This window comes from Falco cherrug, chromosome 7 (genome assembly GCF_023634085.1).
Source record: "Falco cherrug isolate bFalChe1 chromosome 7, bFalChe1.pri, whole genome shotgun sequence".
In the NCBI taxonomy this organism is placed as follows: domain Eukaryota; kingdom Metazoa; phylum Chordata; class Aves; order Falconiformes; family Falconidae; genus Falco; species Falco cherrug.
Window position 1 is genome coordinate 22,360,619 of NC_073703.1, and position 19,941 is coordinate 22,380,559.

General features: G+C 40.6%; 1 protein-coding gene across 4 annotated transcripts in view; it reads left to right on the forward strand.

Moving 5' to 3' along the window:
- Positions 1-19,495, forward strand: part of TLN2 (talin 2) — a 203,880-nt gene extending 184,385 nt beyond the window's left edge. For all 4 annotated transcript variants that reach the window (XM_055715245.1, XM_055715244.1, XM_055715247.1 and 1 more), the window contains 6 exons: positions 153-277; positions 7,052-7,177; positions 10,490-10,552; positions 10,649-10,831; positions 15,279-15,404; positions 16,379-19,495. In XM_055715245.1, the coding sequence (XP_055571220.1) occupies positions 153-277; positions 7,052-7,177; positions 10,490-10,552; positions 10,649-10,831; positions 15,279-15,404; positions 16,379-16,507 (752 nt within the window). In that variant the 3' untranslated portion in view covers positions 16,508-19,495. The remainder of the gene's footprint in view (positions 1-152; positions 278-7,051; positions 7,178-10,489; positions 10,553-10,648; positions 10,832-15,278; positions 15,405-16,378) is intronic.
- Positions 19,496-19,941: the final 446 nt, after the last annotated feature.

The window sequence follows — 19,941 nt, forward strand, 5'->3', positions numbered from 1 at the left end:
CTACAGTGCTTTTGTGTCATGATGGTGCTAAAATCCCCTTTCTCCAATGTGCATTCCATATCTGACACTTGAAGTGTGATTGTGAATCACCCTGTTTGAATGGCAGCTCACAGTGGCACTGAAGTTATTGTCTTCGTCTCCATTAATTTCAGGGACAGAGTGGGTGGATCCAGAAGACCCAACAGTCATTGCAGAGACAGAGCTACTAGGGGCTGCAGCGTCAATTGAGGCTGCAGCAAAGAAGTTAGAGCAGCTGAAACCAAGAGCCAAGCCAAAGGTGAGTGTCCATCCCTGTTGTTTCTTTGAGGTTAATAAAGCGGAAGATGCATATAGCCCATATATCGGTGCATACTTTGTTACTGTCCATGATAGTGGTATAAACAATCAAACCTTGCATCAGCCTCAGTGCCACTAGACACTGCATGGGATGGGACCTCTGAAGGAAGAGGGTGAAAAGATGCTTTTCAGGGAGAGTCAAGCACGAGCCACGAGCGAGCAAAGGAAGAAAAGCCAAATGTTAGAAATGCTTTGAAGAGTTACAGTATCATTACTGTTGATTAATTACTTTTCTGTTTCCAAACACATTATACTGATGTGAAAAGTCAATCTCACTTGCTTTCCTTTGAAGACCCTTTGTTCTCATCTGAATGTGTGTAGTATAGCAGGAGAAAGCAGCGGCAACACAGAAGGGGTTCAACAGAATGCAAAAGACCTTCAGGATTTTCTAAGATTAAAAATATAGCATTTTGTGCCATGCTAAAAGAGTAGCTACTTCAGGATCAGATCAGAGATGTGGTATGACCATTTCTATTTAATATTCCTGCAGGAAAATAAATTACAGTTCATTATGAAAGCAAGTAGTGTTGCATGTTGCCAGGTCATTTCAAACGTGTCTCTGAATATATTATATAAAATTAAGCCAACTATTTTCATGCATGGTACAGAGGGAATATATGAAACTGCTGTTCCTTACAGTTGTGTGCGTAGCCGGATCACAGACAATTGCTACCTTTTGCCTAGTGTGGAATAGGAGGCAGGTTTTAGAAGAAATTACCATGTTGCCTAGAATTGCATCTCTTTAAAATGAAAATCATGCTTTGGCTTTGTAATTGACTTCAGGAAAGGACTAGGTATCTATTTCCCTGTTTATGCTGCTTTGTAGGTGCAAAACTGTTTTCTAAGTAAAGCTAATGAGAAGTCTTTCTAAAAAGCAGGGCCTCAAGAACATTCAGTGTTGATGATTGTTTTCAGTGCAGGGTGGCATTTTGTCATTCAGGAACATCAGATGAAATAGTTCTTGGTAGCTTCACTCTTTGAGGACTTCCCACCCCCTCACCCCCCCTGCTTAGTGATGGGAATAAATTAGCTCATGAAAAAGAAATGTTCTTTGTCCTGCATTTTTTAACAAGTACATCCATTTTGTTTATAAAGAAAAATGGTCCTTTATAATGAGATTCTACAGAGCAGAGGACACAGGCTGAGTCTGAGGAGAGGAAGAGTCCTCCATCACCTTTTCTATACAATCGCTGCACAATAGCATATGTGAGTTGCCTGGGAACCGCGGAGCAGTTTCCTTCCAACATCTAAGCTGCTCCAGGGTCATTGTAATTGCCCAGTGAATACAGATCTCACACCTGCTCCTCATTTAACATGTTAATTTGAGTATCCAGTCTGCCTGTGATTTATTGCTCTGTTTATTTGTCATTTGCTGAAACTAAAATTCATATCCAACTGTTTGTTTAATTCGGGCTTTAAACAGCCTTTACATCCTTTACTAGATGTTTAATCCCTTTCACAATATGGATTGTAATACACATCAAAGGTACTAGGGAGATCACAGAGTGGCTCAAATACCACTTTTTCTGCTGAAAACTTGTAGCTTGTGTCCTCCCAGAGCAGGATTTCCTGCTTTGAACAGGTTCCATCTTTCTGATGCTCGTCTTTGGCAACAAGCATAGCGTTGTAGTGCGAATGCCTAGACTTAGCTGAGGGGGGTGACACCGTCGATTTTTCTTACGCTTAGTCTATGAAATGCAGGAATGGTAGTGGTCTCCTACAATGGAACAGACCACTGGTCCAGCTAGAGCAATATTCTCCTTTAATAATAGTCATCAAGTGAACTTGCAGAGAAGTCCTTAGTTGGTAATTTTAGAATAGTCTGTCTGCAGGGAATCTGTCATCTTCATCATTATTAATTGGTGGCTGATTGTCTGTTTTGGGGCAAGCTTCTGTTTTTGGGACAGGGAGTGGGAGTCATCTGATTTAGGCTTGAAATTTTCATCTTTATGTGTTCCAGTTTGTCTGGGTTTTTCTCATTTGTTGCACTACCTTAATTTTTTCACATACTTTGGTGTTTTTAAAATTCTTTTCCTTGTTTTCTCTTCATATTTTTGCACCTATCATACCCCCTTGATGTCTTAAACTGAGACCAATAGCATGAGATGTCTTCATTTTCCACTACTGGGAATCATCTTATCCCAGAGAACAATCTCTAGTAAGACAGACCTACCGAATGCTGCCCATGTTTATCGTATGATGCATATTCTGTTTGCTTTAAGTCCTGGTCGTTTGGCTGCTGGTGAATGTGCTCCTGAAATGCTCAGTCTGCTAGCCCACTGCCCCATTGATGCTCTGTTAATATCTGTCCATCTGCTGAGCTTTTGTCTTGCAACCATTTTGAGGACTCTCCTAAGTAGGTGTTGTTACTACTCCCCGTAACACAAAACCTATTCACCCTCCTCATTGCAGTGGTCAAGGTGGGGAATGATCTGTGAAGCAATGAGATCTTTACTGTTTACTAAACAAGTTTTGGCTGTTGTATTTCCTTTAAATACAATTAAATTTACAATTAGATTTTTCCAGAGTGTGGAGTCTTTTATTATTTTTTCCCCCCTCTCTGTTTTCCATTTTTGGAGGGTCAAGTGTCTTGCCAATGCAGACACATGTTCCTCCTGTTACGCAAATATGCCACTGGCTGTATGCTGACAACCCCCCCAAATTAGTAATTTTTTGATGAAGAAGAACATTTTGTCTAATAAAAACTACACGCTTCGCTAATACTGGAAAATGAACACTTTTAAGGAGAAAGATGAGGTACAACAGTAGAGAGCATTGCTGTACCTACCGCAGTCTGTTGGTATGCTCTTCATGCTTCTATGCAGGCTTGTGCCTTCAAACACAAGTGTCTTTAGCAGTCAATAAGAGTTCTCTGCTGTTAGATTTCAGCAGTTTGTCCTCTTTTTTTTTTTTTTTTTTTTTCCCAAGATGAATCAAACCTGGATGCCTTTTTCTGCAGGACTCTGTGTGATATGTTTGATATATTAGGTTGTTATTTAATCCAACTATATATCAAACATATTCCTACAGTGTCCTGTCCTGTCTCCGGGGGTTTTAACATAGTAGAAGGCAATATGAAGGAGTACATTCACTCACAAGCAGGTTTAGAAGACTTCCTGTAGACTCCTAATCTAATCTGATTTAAAATGCATATATGAGGTGCTCCTTTATCAGTAGAGTTGCTCTTGTAGGGACTTCTGAGTTGTGTAGGGCCTTTAGGATAGCGAGCAGCAGCTGTGCCAAGAACTGACTTTCACTGAAATGGTTATTGTGTTTTCCATGGCTCAGTGCAGTAACTTAGACATATTGGGTTTCTCTTAATGAAATAGAAGATGAGAGCTGCTTCAAAATAAAATGGTTTGTCTTTTGTAATTTTTTTCTGCTGTTTAGCAATGAGATTTGGGGGCGCATTTGTTCTTCTATTAACCCTGACTTCACTTATGCTGCCCCTAATAATGGAGATTCTATAGAAAACTGGTTAAAATACAGTATAAAAACATGTCGATTTTCTTTTTTTTTTTTTTTATAATGGCACAATTGATGTCGTCAGGATATTTCATGCTATGGACTTTGTAGTTAGCCTAATAATTTTGGTTTGTCTGTTCTGGGGACTTCATTTTCCAGTTCATTTATAGCCATACATAGTCAGTAACAGCTTATTAGTTTAAGCTTGTGGACAAAGAGATGCTGATCTTCATGGGGACTACTAAAGGAAGAGACTGGTCACTTGTCTCATAGATCTGGTTTTCTACAGAGACCCAAGTAACTGAAACCTTACAAGGTGACATCTTCTGCCATGTGTCACACTGTTGCTCCTAACTTTGTTCATGAAGACAGTGAACTGACATGTTGTGAGGGTACTGCTGATGAGTGTGAACTTCAGCCAGCTCAGGACACACTCTTTAATGATGAGAATGGGTAGCAGCGGGACACTCTTTTAGTGCATTTTGCTGTGCGCAGCCTGGACCGCTGCATGTCCTTGTGGCTCAGGACTGCACGTTGGAGGGCGCGGGCAGGCGGACCCGCAGCGCTGGGCGAGCAGCGTGCCTACTCCCCGTTGCACACATGGGTGTCCTGCCCTTAGATGTCACCCCCGAGGGTGCCAAAGGGAAAACTGCAGGGAAGGACTGGAAAACAAAGGTTTGTCAGGAAAGATGAAAACTCAGAAGTTCAACAGTTTGAGTGCTGTGTAAGGCTGGTTCAGAAATAAATTCTTCACAGAAGGGATCAACTGTCAATAGAAAACTTTTTTCCAGAAATACAAGAAGTTGTGAGATAACAGGAAATGGAGGATCTGGAGGTTTGAGGAACTCGGGGTGTCGTTTTTTCTTCCTGCCCCTCAACTTTCAATATAATTGGAAAGAATTAATTTAGCACATGGGGCGGGAGGAAATCTGTTATGTGATGAGACACTAAGGTTTAGCTACTTACTGTCCTGCTGAGCTTTACCTGCTGCTCCATGGTGGAAGTTCATCCAGCCATCGTACAACAGCGTTCTCGGTAATGCAAGATTTGATTTCTCTGCGTTCCCTTTGAAAGTTGTCGTTGTTGCTTACCACCTATGTGCAATATTTAGTTTGCTCACTGTGCTGAACTAAGTTCAAACAGCTACTTCACCCTGGGTTTGGTGAATGGTTTTTCACAAATTGAATCCCATCTGGGCACATAACAGCTGCCTAATAGGTTAGAGTATGGCCGTGGGCATTTTATTAAACTTTACAAAAGAATGACGCTGTCTTTATGATGAATAATCAGATACTGAAATGCTCGCTCACTTAGGTTTGAATTCCTGATAATGCTGACATATAAAGAATAATACAGACAATATGTTTTGTTATGTTGGAAATGAAAATTTTAGAACTTTATGTAACAGAGAGCCTTAGACAGAAGTGCAGTAACAGTCTGCTAAATTGACTGTCATCCAGTGGTACTTCTGTTGATACTGCAGTTTAAGTCTTCAGTCAACTTAAATCAAAGTCAACAACACATCTATTTTAATAATGAAAAGAAACCTGACTATACTGAATTCCGTATAGCCACTTCGGTTTTATGATGCTGTGACTGAAGCAAGAGTTTTATAAATATGACTTGAGGCCTGTTGCATAAATTCAGGACCAATGTGATTCCCATTTAGATGTAATAATGGTTGTGATGTTACATTGCAAGCATTGCCAAAAATTCATGTGGACCATGACTTGCTCGCTTTACGAAGCGATTTCTTATACTGTTATTACAAGGACACATGCTTCAGTTGATGGGATTAGCCCCACAGCAAGGCAAGATTTGATTCGCTTTTCCTAGAGGACAAGAAAAAATTTAAAGTGACAAACAATCTACATGCTAGTTTTTATTTTCAGATTATTCAGTTTTTCTGGTGTCTATGGGTGCTACAATTTCATCTCCTGGACTTTTTAGTTATGTGTAGTTATGTGAAGTGCTATGGGACTGAGCACTGCTTGGTTTGCCATTTTTGTAAGGATTTTTAATTACTCATAATTATCTTTTGTTATTGTATAATTTACTACTATTTAATTAGATTGCAGTAACGGAACTAAACCTGATTTAAATTTAGATGGATGCACTTAGACTTGCAGATGAAGGGCTTTGAGTTAGAAAACTGAGCACACTTAGCTGGTGACCCTAAAGTTAGTTATTTGACACAAAAATGCTGTGATTACATAAGTTGGAAGAAACGCGTGTTTCAAAAGGCTCATCTCTCACAAGATGGTCTGTCCTGGTGCTGCAGCCGCCAGCCCTGCTGGTGGTTCTGCTTTGGGAGCTGGTAGGCTTGTGATCTGACCGCAAACAAAATACACTCTGTTGGGTTATTTTTATAAAAACCAGTCAGAATATGTGGCCCAGGCCTGACTCTGTTGAAAACAGCAATAACCGTTTATCTCTATTTTGTGAACTGTTCAGAAGGTAGTAAGCATGTTAAATGGATAAATGTTTTCACTATTTGTTTAAATGATTAGAAAGCCAGGGAAGTTGTTTTATGGAACAATAGACTTGCATTTAAATAGCAAGAAATGGCATTAGGAACAGCTGATGTCTGTTTGCACATGCTTGTTGAAAGACACGTTTGGATGACTGAAGTGTTCCAGACAGACCTTTGGAACTTCCTATCTCCAAGATGACTAAACTGGACTGCTTCACACTGCTGCTCTCTGTGAAATGACAGCTCTTACCAAAAGCTCTTAAACCTATGTGCTTGCTTGGTATCTGCGCTACATTTCTTAGTACAGGTGAATGAGACAACATACGTTTATCACTGTTCTTTTTTAATGCTTTAAGTCTTTTAAGTGTTTAGAAAATGCTCCACCTAGTTTAGTGATCCTGGAAGCACTACAAAAATAACCTTGATATGGAAAAACAAGAATTTCTTTTCAAACCTGCACTTGCCTGAATGTAGTTTTGAGTAGCCCTAGTGGAGGTAATGTATTAGAAAGCTGGCAGCGGTTCTTCAAGTATCTTGTGTGATACTCAATTCCATGTGTGAGCAGCCACAGGGGCAACTTAGCATGTAAATCCACTTATGCTGACTCCCCGTTCTAGTCCACGTGAAACTCCTTTGCAGAAAATGATGCTGTAGGTCTTACTGAATTTGCAGATGTATTCCAAAATCTTCTTGCCTCACTTTGTGTGTGTCCTCAATCTTGAAAATACAACTGCTTTCAGGTGAATAATGTGTGACATTGTTCTTTCTTGGTTATAGCAAGCAGATGAGACTCTGGATTTCGAAGAACAGATCCTGGAAGCAGCTAAATCCATTGCAGCTGCTACCAGTGCCCTCGTGAAGTCAGCTTCAGCAGCCCAGAGAGAACTGGTGGCACAGGGAAAGGTGGGTAAACAGGACAATAGCAACAGTAGGAGGGGGAAAGCATCAAAACTGAATCTAGCCTCTTAACTGTCCTCTGTTAAAACAGTAGGAAAGGAGCTTGGGAACAACTAGTGAAAATGTAAATCTTTTCATTGCTCATCACAATACATGGCCCAGGCCTGGTTCTGTGTAAAAAAAACACAACGCAATTATGTTTGCTTAAACCTCGCACGTGTAATCAAGTGCTTGGCTCTTCAGATGTTTTAGCTGTGGGGAGGTGTTATGTCTGTGGGGGTTTTTCATTTCATGAAGATCTGTGATTCAAGCTAGCAATGTATAGTCCTGCAAGACAGCTTGGGGATCTAAAACCAAACGTCGCAGCATACAGTACCACTCTGGACCAGAACAGCATTGAGCCTCGCTAGCTGAGCCCTCAGTGCGCTGGTGGCTGATTCAATGGGAGCACAGGCCTGCATGCAAATTCACTACATTTAAGTGGACGTGCTTGTAATTATTGTTGGGGCCAACGGAAAGAGTGCTTGTAACATGTCGTCCTTTTGGTCTGGTCAGCATTGAGGTCTTTGTAATTCATTTCATATCTGTCACTGGGGGCGGGGGTGGGTGTCCCCGTTAATATACTTTGAAACTTAAAATCTGGACATCCAACAGATATGTTGCCTGTCAGAACAATTTGTTATGGGATCATTGCTGTCGTATAGTTACGGCTTCCAATTTCATCTAATTCTTTATTCTGAGCAGACTGTGTCATGGATCATGTCATAGAAGTGCTGTGCTGCCCACTTCAGCTGGGATTCCTGGGGAGCTTGTGCTTTGAGCTCCAGCAGGAGCACAGAGCACTCATTTCAGAACAGTGATGTAACTGCTTGAGAAGACCCACCATAAACTGTAGCTGTGGAACTTAACCAATAAGGCATAAAACGGGATAGTAGTAACACCTGTTGAAATCTGGCTGTGGAGACAGTCCAAAAAATGAGAATTTTTAATTACCTGCTTCACTTAGATTATTGTGCAGTCTGCTTTTATGTGATAAGACCCACTCTTAGTTTCATGATGACAGATACAGTTTGCTTTGCTTTCCTCACCACCACAACCGTAAAGCTACACAGAATAATACAGAATATATATCTATACTGGTAGCAGCCCTGAATCTCCCTCGGGTGGTTTTGGCTTCTTTGCTCCTACAGTTACATTTCTGTTTGTGTCTCAGACTGAGGCTATAACAGCACTTGCATCCTGTTCTATCCAGGTTCAGGTGATGGCTAAACCCACTTTAATCTGGCCGTTTGAGGAAAGCTGCAGCCTGCTGTTCTGATAGAAGCACACATGGCAAATACAGTGTATTCGCAGGTCTGTTCAGCCTGCTTTACTGAATTTATCCATTGTGCATTATCTGTCACTCTTCTATAGAAATTTCGTAACAGATCAGGAATTTCTGCAGCAGATGTTTTTTACTGGTGGTTTCTTGCCTGCTTGGAGGATCTGCAAATAGTACTGTGGTCTTATAGGGAAGAAATTAATTCCAACCAAAATTAAAATTTAATGAAACATCAAACTTCAGAATTGTTTGTGGCACATCCTCTCATTATGATACTTCTCCACAAATAAATAAAGCCATTAAGATACTTCTGAAATAATGAAGCCCTAACCCATTTTCTTTCTTTCTTTACTAATTACTGGTGCTTAGGTACTTGTCACTATGGGGTGTCCTGACTGCAGTCGGTGGTAGCCTGTATCTCCAAGTCTGCCACAAGCACAGGAGGCTGGCTTCTAAAATGACTGGCCAAATTCTTGCCCATAGCAAATGGCTCCAGCCTGGTGGGAAGATTTTGTTACTGGTATTGGGGGAAGTGTTTTGTTTTCATAAGAAACCTTCTGAGGCATGTGGTATGGGCTCCTTCCAGAAGAGCATGGCTGGCATATAGGCAGGAGGGACAAATTTGATCTGCTCCACATCCGTTGCCTCAGTACTGAAGAGTGAATGGTACTGACTGTTGGCTTAGATTCCTCGGTAACCTTTTTATTTTGTATGGAGGCGGAGGGAAATTCTTACCCAACTGCATGGATGTATGTGAACCACGCACGTTCTTGTCCCAAATAAATTTCTGACATTGCTTGGTAAAGGCTGTGAAAGTATCTACGGGGCAAATTGGCGCAATATTGTAGTTGAAGAGTTTGCTAAAGAAATTTTAAGTGAAACTACTTTCCCCTGTGTTATTATAAAAAAATCAATTTGACGTTAGGCAACTGTTTCCATTTCTGCAGTATAGATGAAATCTGGGAACTGTCTCCTTCCACATCAGCCCCCTGTTCATTCACTGACACACGCACAAGCACACATAATTCAGACACCAGTAACTAGACTCCTTCATCTGTGGTCTGCTTATAATACATTTTCTGGGGACGATTAAGCAAGAAAACCTTGAAACCTAAAGAATTCAGGGACCTGCTGTATTCTTTTATATAACTGAGAAATCAGTTCTACGGAAGTGTCCCCATAGCTATGAGAGAACGCATCTTCTGTTTATGTTGATGCTACACATATGGATTTGATTGTGATCCTTGGGATCCTCATTATGCATAAATCCCTGATTCCATTTCTTTTAAAATACAACAAGTGTCTAGCCCATGTTTACATTTCACATCTTCCAGCTTCTCTCCCAAAATCTCTCAGATCCAGGCAGTTGGGGGTGGGGGGCTGGCAACCGGCTGTAGGATTTTGTTTCATTACTTTCATCTGACGTGGGAAGAGAACAGTCTCCCGGTTGTTGCTGCTACTGCTGATGCCATGAACGCTTCAGTGGATAAGCGGTATAGACAAACAGGCTGTGCTTTCCTCGAATGCCGTTATCAGGCATGAAGGCAGTAAGGGGGCTTCCCTGAGGAGCTTTCTGGTTTGTACCTTCCCATAGCGCCAGAATCAGAAGAGATTCAGGAATTATGTAAATCCCAATGTGTTGTGGAGGCAGAAATACGTCATTTTAAAGACCAGGAGATTAGGACCTGCTGTTTCAACTGTTGCTTAGGCCAAAGTCTCAGTTGCAACAGTCACTGCTCTGGGATTCCTACATACGTTCCAAGGACGGGGCAATTCAAGCAGCATAGCGAGCTGGACGCTACGTGAGCAGGCAGGGGGGTGCTGGAAGCGTGCTTACTCTGACAGCTAACTTACAGAAGCAGAAAATCCAAGTGTATATGCTGGGCACAGTCACAGGTGCAGGTGTTCCTTTTTTCACGGATAACGTAATCTAAATCTGAGAGAAAGCAATTGTGTTTTCAGTTTCATTGTAAGCCATCTCTGAACTGTTTTTTCAGGTTGGAGCGATCCCTGCAAATGCAGCTGATGATGGACAGTGGTCTCAGGGACTTATTTCCGCTGTGAGTAACCGCTTGTCTTAAGCAACACTAGTACCTTCTCTGAAGAAATGGTATCCTGTGAGAATGCAGAGACTTTTTTTTTTTAATGTGTCCTAGGCCCGAATGGTGGCAGCTGCAACCAGCAATCTTTGTGAAGCAGCTAACGCCTCAGTGCAAGGCCATGCCAGTGAGGAGAAGCTCATCTCATCTGCCAAACAAGTGGCAGCTTCTACAGCGCAGTTGCTTGTGGCTTGCAAAGTGAAGGCTGATCATGACTCTGAAGCCATGAGGAGGCTACAGGTACTTGTGTTCTTAACTGCTGAAAAGCCATAGCAGTGTTACGTAAACGCTATCTTAACACTGTGAACAAAGCCCAGATTTTAGGAGTAGTTCTTGACTTTTCAGAATTCTGTTCAGTTTTTCTTCCTTGTGGGATTCTGGGGCGCTTTCATTCATCCAAGGATGATGTGATTTTGCATTTGTCACTATTCAGCAGCAGCTACAGCTCGCTTCATTGCTTGGTTTTATTTTCATTTTTAAAAGATGTTGACAGATGCAAACTTCGCCTGGCCTGTGCCAAGCCCCGGGTTAGGTGCAATACTGATAGATTCATGTTCATGATAAGCCACAGGAACACGAGCTGCGAACGTTTACTACGTGCTTTTTTGTAGTCAGTGAGTATGGTTTCTGTGCCATTGTTCTGCATTCAGTGAGACTCCCGGTGAGCTTGTGAAGAGGTAAACACACTTAACTTGGTAGCACTGGAGTATTCTCCTGACCTTAGCAAGGTTATGCCTGTCCTCAGCAGAGTCCTTGCCTAAGTGCCAGCCTGGGTTGTGGTCAGGTTTCCTTTGTTTCTAGGAGTCAAGAGAGCAATTGTAGATAGAACATTTCTAAAATGGAGAAACATTGTCGGGCAAAAACAAGAATAGAAGGTGATGCAACATCTCAGCTGAAGTCTGATTTAACTTTTTTATATGAAGCTGGCTCCCTTTTACATTACACATCCATTTCACATTGCTTTTTGAACTATTACTGAATTAACAGTGTTACAACAGGTAAAATCTAATGTCTCTGGAAGTCTTGTTTAAGGGTGTTCATTTAAAAAACAGCTGCAGCTTTCTCTGATATGCTGTCCTGCAGGCTCAGTCAGGAATGTAAGAACTATTTCAGCTCCTGTTTTCATACCACCAACGTGGAGCATCTTTGCTGATGTTGAAATTGCCCCTTTTTCTTTTATTTGCACAGATGCTACTAATGGACACTCAACAGTTCGTGCACAGATAGGTAGAATCAAGTGCAACAGAAATGCGTATGAGTGACTGTCTGAGCCAGAGGAATTGATGTCATTGTTTTCTTTCTAAGTAGAAAAAGGGTTTAAATATTTAGGAGGAAAAAATAAATGTATGAGCGTGTGATAAATCTGTTTCTACAGAAAACATGTTAATGTTATCCTAGGGATGAGATGGGTTTAGTGCTTTACAGTGGATTCATATAGATCGACTTTGTCAAGGGTCTGAGGGTGAGAGAGGTACCAGTACCTGGAAGATGGTTCAGACTGTAATGCAACCTGCACTTTCATAGCCGAATGCCAGGATGGGTCTGAAGGAATTTTAAATGCAGAACAAATAATAGAAACAGGAACAAAAGCAAGTACAGGAGACTGTTTTCTCAGCTCTGCCAGGAAACTCAGGGTACTCAGTCACTGTAGACTAATACTATTATTAGACATGGAGTGTGAAAAGTTGGAAGGGAATGTGAAGAGGAAACGAGCCCAAGCACAGACTGAAATTGAACTTTGCCACTTTACCAACCTTCATATTAGTTCTAAAATGAATAATGAAGGGAAAAGCAAGTTGCATTTGGAAATAATGTCCTTTATTATCATAGCAAAACCAGTGAGTTGATGTCTACTGAATATTTTTACTGGTGGATTTGCCAAAACTACTGAAACTTTTGAGCTGGCTTTTGCCCCCAGCACAAATATTTTCACATAGCTTTAATCAATAGGTTAGGTCAGGAGTCTGAGTATATCAGTTTTCTCTTTCCCACCCCACAAACAACGGCAAGCTCTGGGAGAGGACGTTTGAACTGCATTTCCTATGAATGCTGACTTGGAACACACTGTTACAGAGGCTGTTCCAAAACTTAATGAAACAAATGGAAATGTTTCTGTTCTCTTGTGGATGAGCTCCAGACTGAGCAGAGCAAATTTCAAATAATTTGTGCTTGGGTCATTTCGGGTGGGAAGAGAGTTAAGCTGAAAGGGAGATGAAACTGGGAATGTGGAATAGGGCTGCGGAGGTAGGGGGCAGGTTCAGAACTGGCCCATGTGCCTTCCCCTCATCGTGCCGCTGTGTCTCCAGCGTGTGCAAGCAGGATGTCTTTGCCAATGGCCTGTGTGGGAACAAGTGTTCTCAGCACCCAGGACACCTGGGGACATCAGGAACCACAGGACAGAGAACTCTTCTCCTGTTCTCTCTCACTGCTTGTCACAACATTGCAAGTACCTACCCTTTTCCTGCACGTTGTGAAACCACTGATGTTGTGTATTGGTGTTGTTGACTGATTTGCTGTTAAATACTAGGGTTTAGGGTTTAATATGAGAAAGCCTTACTGGGTCAGACCAAAAGTTCATTAAGCCCAATCTATATCTGGATTCCAGCAGTGGCCATTAGGAAATGCTCAGAGAAGCAAGGAAGAACAGGGTAAGCATGCGTGAAACTCTTCTCGACTACGTTCTTAGATTTCAAGCATTTTCACCTTGGGAACTTCCCAAGCCAGTTGCAGATTCTATACATTTAGTAAGCCTCAGCGGTTTTCTCCTTTTAATTTATCCAGTCCTCCTTGACCCCACGTAAACTTTTAGTCTAATTAACAGTTCTTGGGCAGATTAAACTAGGACAGCTATAACTATGTCTGTCCCAACCTGCTTCGGCTGGTTTAAATCCACACAGTAGGATCAGCTGAATGACATACAAATTCATTCCTGTAGCACACAGGTCTCAAATTTTATTTACAGCGTAGGCACCTTCCCAGGGTGGGGGTTTCTAGCAAGACTTAACCATTCACATCCTTCTCTTCATGAAGTATTCAGTTGCTCTTGAGGGTACCTGGTACAAAGTAATGCTGTGCAGTGTTACAGAAGTCAGTTTGAGTAGGGATAAATTCATGTTGCTTTGACCAGGCTATGTTACTGCTGGAACTTTGATAACATGTTTCTTCTGGTATCTCAGCTAAATTCCTCACAATTAAATAAGATATCTCTCCATAGCATTCCACTGTGCACTGAAGACTTAATCACAGTAACAGGTGATCTAGGTGTTCCTCTTGCTCAGGAGGTGGAAATATCTCTGAATGGTGCCCTGTCTCATCCTCTAAAGTTGTTTATTTGCTAAAGCACTTTGAAATACATTTGAGGACCCACCTTTCAGTATTTGTATGTATAATGGAGTAGAAAACATACAGCCAGGTCCCCCAGGCAGTCCCTCAGAATGAGTGAGCCGTGACCCCTCTTAGCACTAAGTCCACATCAGCCCAGAAGTTTCTTTTCCTGCTGCTGTCCTGACATTGATGAATAGATGGAAAAGACATTGATAAACAGAGGTAGAAAGGAGAAGGATTCCAGTAAGAGCCAAGAAGGAGGCATAGGTCATATTTTTATATAAACCAATTTAAAATAAAAAATATCAGACATAAGGCTTATCTGGGACTCACAAATTTAAAGGACTGCTAGTGGTATATAAAAGATCTCATTTATGTCCCCATATACAGTACCCGTTAAACCAGGGACCATTCTCCCAGAGCCAGCTTTTTGCTGCTTTCCCCAGCTGCCGGTACGCTGCAGCAAATCCAGTGCCAGACCTGACAGTGCTGAGCCCTTACGACTGCCCCGGGTCGGTGCAGGGTGTATATGGTGCCAGCTCCATCTTTTAGCTTTAGGAGAAGAGAGGTTTGCGTTTTGTTTATGACAAGGACTCTTCTTCCGCTCACCTCCAGGGGTATCACAGGAGATTCCAGGGCCACTCTGGTGTTCTCCTCTGTATCCATCAAACCGGTGCCTGTGGACATGGCCATTACTGAGCCTGCAGTGTGGAACCTCTGCTGCCACATACGTGTTACAGTATAGCAGAAACAGCTTTGCCAACATTAGAATGCAGGTGGCTTAGTTACCTGTCTCTTTTTGATGCACAACTGCTGACACAACTCGGTTTAGACAACAAAAAATGTATTACAAATGTTTGACTGTTGATCTTTAGAAGTCTGAGGATTTTTAAGGAAATAGAAGTTTAAATGTGAGATAATCACGGCTTTGTAAGTACCTGATTTGCCCTGGTGAAAGTCCATTAAACAACTTCATTGCCTTAAAATGTTTCTTTATGCGCTAGCTTTCAATTTCTCTTTTTCTTCCTCAAAAAAAAAAAACCAAAAAAAATCTGATCAAGTGCATAACATAGCTGTGTGCAATTTTATCCACTGTTTTATTTCAAACTAAAATCTCATTTGTGACTTTCCCAACTTCCAGCTTCTTAAATAAAGGAATTGTGTTCCTCTCTGTACTGTTGATTTTGAAAGATTAATTTGGGTTTCACTGGGAAAACCAAAACAAAACACGCCTTTCCTGTGTAGTTTTAGCAAATAGCTAAAATAGCAAAGAAGTTTCAGTTTTGGTGCTCAGATGAATGAATCCATGTTAGTTAAGCTTTTTCTGTTTTTTAATACTAAATTTCTTTTGTCTTTTTCAAAGGCTGCAGGAAATGCTGTCAAGCGAGCATCAGACAATCTGGTCAGGGCGGCCCAAAAAGCAGCATTTGGGAAAGCAGAGGATGATGACGTTGTGGTCAAAACAAAGTTTGTGGGTGGCATTGCTCAGGTTGGTACAATCATCCAAGAAGTAAAACAGAGAAAAAGCTGTCAGAGAAACACAGCGTGGCGTTACAATGTCCATCTGCTGCGCTGCAGGCTGGAAAAATCTGTGTAGAAATTACGATGAATTTTGTGATGCCTCACCGTTAGGTAACCACTGACATAACAGCAAAGTGATGTTAAAATGTCTACACTTCTTCGTTAAAGCATTTACTGTCATAGCAGTTACCATTGTCCAGTATCTTTCTCGTTTTGTTCTGGTGAAGTTAATGGTTCTTTTCAAACTTCTGTTATGTACTTTGAATATTCCCAAGCCTTAATGGAACACTAGTTTTGTGTGTATACAATCAAAGAAATAGAGAGTGAGAGAGAAGGCTGATGACATTTTGTTACTGTGACCATAATAAATATGAAGAAATAATAATAACATTATTTAAGAATAGATTCCAAGGCTTTGAGGTGTACCAACTTCTGCATTCACTGTTATGAAGGAGTAACACCATATACTGTGGTCACAACTTAAAAGATACTGAAATTTATCATTTCTGCATGTCTGTAGCACTGTCATTTTTCCTTTGGCGTTTTGAGATGCAGGAGAATACTGTGGGTACCTGCAGTAGTGAGTGTTCAATTTTGCTGTCACTCAAACATTAAGACATGTGCTAACCCCTCACCCTGATGAAGGTTGGGGGAGCACAGCACTATGAAATCCATCTTGGATGTACAGTAAAACTAGGCTGGTAGGTTCTTTTTTTCTTTTCTTTTTTTTGTCCTTTTAAAGAAATGTGGGGATACGATACTGTTCTTGATGGCATAGTCCTGAAACCTGGAAAAATTTGAACAATTCCTGCCAAAGTAATTGAAATTTGGTGCTTCTCTGAAGAATGCTCAAGGTCTATCTGTGACTGGTGTCATAGAGAAAGAAATCTTGTTTTACAGACAGTATTCCTTGCTATCATAATTCATACTTCTGTTTTCTAGATCATTGCAGCCCAAGAAGAAATGCTGAAGAAGGAAAGAGAGTTGGAAGAGGCAAGGAAAAAGCTGGCTCAGATCCGCCAACAGCAATACAAATTTCTACCCACAGAGCTGAGAGAAGATGAGGGTTAACCTGCTGAGATTTTTGTCTTTTTTTTTTTTTTCCTTTTTTTTTTTTTTTTCTTTTCTTTTAAAGAAATAAGCTAAAGGGAGACAGTACAGTGAGAACTGCTTTGACAACATTCTGGTATGCCAAGCACTTACCTAAATAAACTGCCTGTTATAGCTTTGGATGAGCAGAGGGCAATAAACACTTGTTCTTTCTCATCTGGTCAGCTGAGGTGCATGATCATCAAATAATGGTACAGTGTTAGGTTCATCATTCCTGTTCCTTCCTTGACTTGTATCTCAGGAGAGAATGTTTCACTTTTTACTAAAGATACTAAGTCAGTATTATTGTCACTTTCCTGATGCTTGAGGTATTTATCGTTCCTTGACTTGTTATAAAACATTCATAATACTGATAGGAAAACAGTCAAGAAATCTTTCATATGATAAATATCACATGAGCTGGTGGTTCTCCCCCAACTACCCTTGTAAAAAGAAGACCAAGATGGAGAAGGGTGTATGTCTGAGTGGAGAAACATGCATGAGTGTGGGTTTGAAGAAGATGCCTGTCCTCTCTGTGTTATATGGCTGGTTCACCCCGAAACTGGAGGAATTGTCTCTGCACCTGTTTGCACTAGTAGTATTACTCCTTACCTGATACCAACAAGCTTCTACTTGTACAGTATTTAGGTTTACAAAATGTGGCAATAGCCATTCTTTAAGAGCTCAGAAAACAAAGAAATGGAAACCTTGTCACTGCCTCAGTAATAGCAGGTTCATGAAGGAAAATGCTGTTTCAATTATATACCTCTAATGTGTGACTACTCTTACAGTATTATACACACATACACATGCTCTAACATTGGACTGAATAGTTTGCATTTTGTTTTTTTTAATTGAAGTTGTCTGGTTCGTACTGTGGGATTTCTGTTAGAATGTATGTTAGTAAAAAAAGGGAAATGCCCAGTACAACAAAAGACTATCACAGCTCCTGTTATTCTTTTAATAATTTCATTTATAATTATATTGTTTTGAAACCTGTGGGTATTGTAGGAGAAAAGAATAAGTAATTTACAAGTAGACTTTTCCTGTAATATATTTTTAAAAAATCTGGACTCTAGGGAGTTTGTTTTCATAGTTGGTATTGATGAAAACATACACGCCAAGGAATTGCAGAGAAGGAATAGCAGCAATCTATCAGCAGGTTTTGTCTTCAGCTGCAGAAAGGTATGGTGCGCTCTCCATATCTCTGTTGTGACCTAAACAACAGCAACACGGGTAGAGTGAGTAACACATTTTACCTTGTCAAAGAAAGAACACAAATCACAGCAATTTTAACTAGTAAAAGCTAAACTATTTGACTAACTAAGAACACCGTAATCTAACAAAACCTTCTGACATGCCTCTAACTCCGCTCGAGCCCTCTTAAACAACAGTGTCTATTTAGGTCAAAGGACGTTGCTGCTCCAGTCCTGGCAAAGGCCGTGCTGTTGTTTGGGTACCTGCCAAGTATATTCAGCTGAGCCTGTTAACATTGTACGCATACCCACCTCGTTGTCATTGTTGCAGAAATACTTGTCTTGTAGACTCCAAAGTAACCCCCCTAGTGGTAGGTTTACCAGTTTAGTAGCTCTAACTCATTTAACTTACCTGCATGAGATATAATTATCAGGAATTTTGTCACACTAGTGTTAAATATATAGCAAAAAATGACTAGAGAATTAATAAATATTGAAGTGTACAAATATTTTTATTGTTAAGAGTCTCTTCTCTGGTACTGACCTATTTCAGATACAGTAGAGTTGCTGGAGAATCCACAATCACGAGAGAGAGAGAAAAAATTGGCAAATCCCAAATGGAATCACTGGCATCGACAGATGTGCTGTGATATGTAGGCTTGTGTGCAAATGCAAATCCTTACCATCAAAGCTGAGCATTTCCGAGTTCTGTAATTTTCCACTTGAGCACAATTGATTTTTCTTCACTCAACTCGGTGTGAGCAGTCACAGCATCTCAATGTTAAAAATTCCTACCCCCAAAAAAGAGGCTTCCTGTAAATTTTGAGGCAGAAGGCTAAATTGCTGTTTATTGCTGTAAGACCCAAATAAAGACAGCTCTAGTGGTAGGGATTTGCTGCTGCTGTCGGTAGGTCCAGCTTCTTTGTAGCTTATGGCTCTTTTTCTGGATAGCCTCACATTCCCATCTCTTTTTTGGAAAGATTCACCAGACAGAATTGTTACTGCTTCCTTTCAACCTATGTTTAACCTATTATTTGGTCTCATTAAAGCATGAAGAAAGATGATGCTGTCCTTGGCACCATGCCAGTATTTTACTGTAGGTATAATACTGTTGTAATCCATTTTGATCAGGATGGTATTTGCCGGTTTGAAGGAAGCCAAAAGCCTGGTCAAATGCTACAGTGTGTGGACATTGTAAAGCTAGAAATCTTTATTAGGATGTAGAAGGAAAAAGCATGCTCAAATTGTGTCCCAGCTAAATTTGTTTGGGAAATCCATTTTGGTACAGTTACTTTGAGACTTCTCTACTTCTGATTTAATGCCCCCTCTTATTTGACAGAACGTATTGTTCTTTTTTCCTCCTTAGCTATGCGCTTGGTAGAGGAACCACAGTCAGATGAGTAGCCGAGCTGAACAGCTGAAGTATTTTTTTTACGCTGAATTTTTGGTCTTCATTTGGGAAACATTAAGAGAATATAAGCGCGTCTTAAGTCTTACGATTTCAGTTTTTTCTTGTTATAATTTGCAGTACCACTGAAGTCCACATGTGAACATCTGTGGCGTTTGGAACTAGTCGAAGCGTTTATTTGGCAGGGAGGCTTGCAGCAGGAAGGGACAAGTTGGAGTGAGAGATGGAAGCTGGTTAATAAGAAGGATAGATGTTTACTTTGTTCTGTTAACTTGTGAAATGGTAAACGAGCTCTGTTGTATCTCACCCTTTATGTGGATTTCACTTTAAGGAATTGTATGCAAATTAAAAGCAAAATGCCTCAAAGTTGCTTGTGTACAAATAGTCTAGTGTTGTTTCCCCAACTATTTGGAAAACAATTTGTCTAAACTTTTCTACATCAGAAGTCTCAAAGTAAGAAAAGTTTTGAAACAAAAATTGGAGACTAGACTCTTGTTTCATCTGTCCCTTTCCCTTTCATCTTCTGCATGTTCATTACTTGGTTCCTAATGAAGGGATGAATACATAATCTCAGAAATCTCCTCACGGTAAATATGTTTAGCTCATGAGCACATTTTTGCTTTTAATCAGTCCAAATTGATACGATACTCACCCCAGGAGTATGGCATGTGCCATCGCTACATGTATCTGCCTACATGATTTTATTGTATTACTGATTTGGAATTTTGGGGATTTTTGTGCCTTATACTGTAAAAGTTTTGTCCTTATGTAACTGCATCATGATTAACAAAGAGAGAGTTACCTGCCCCTAA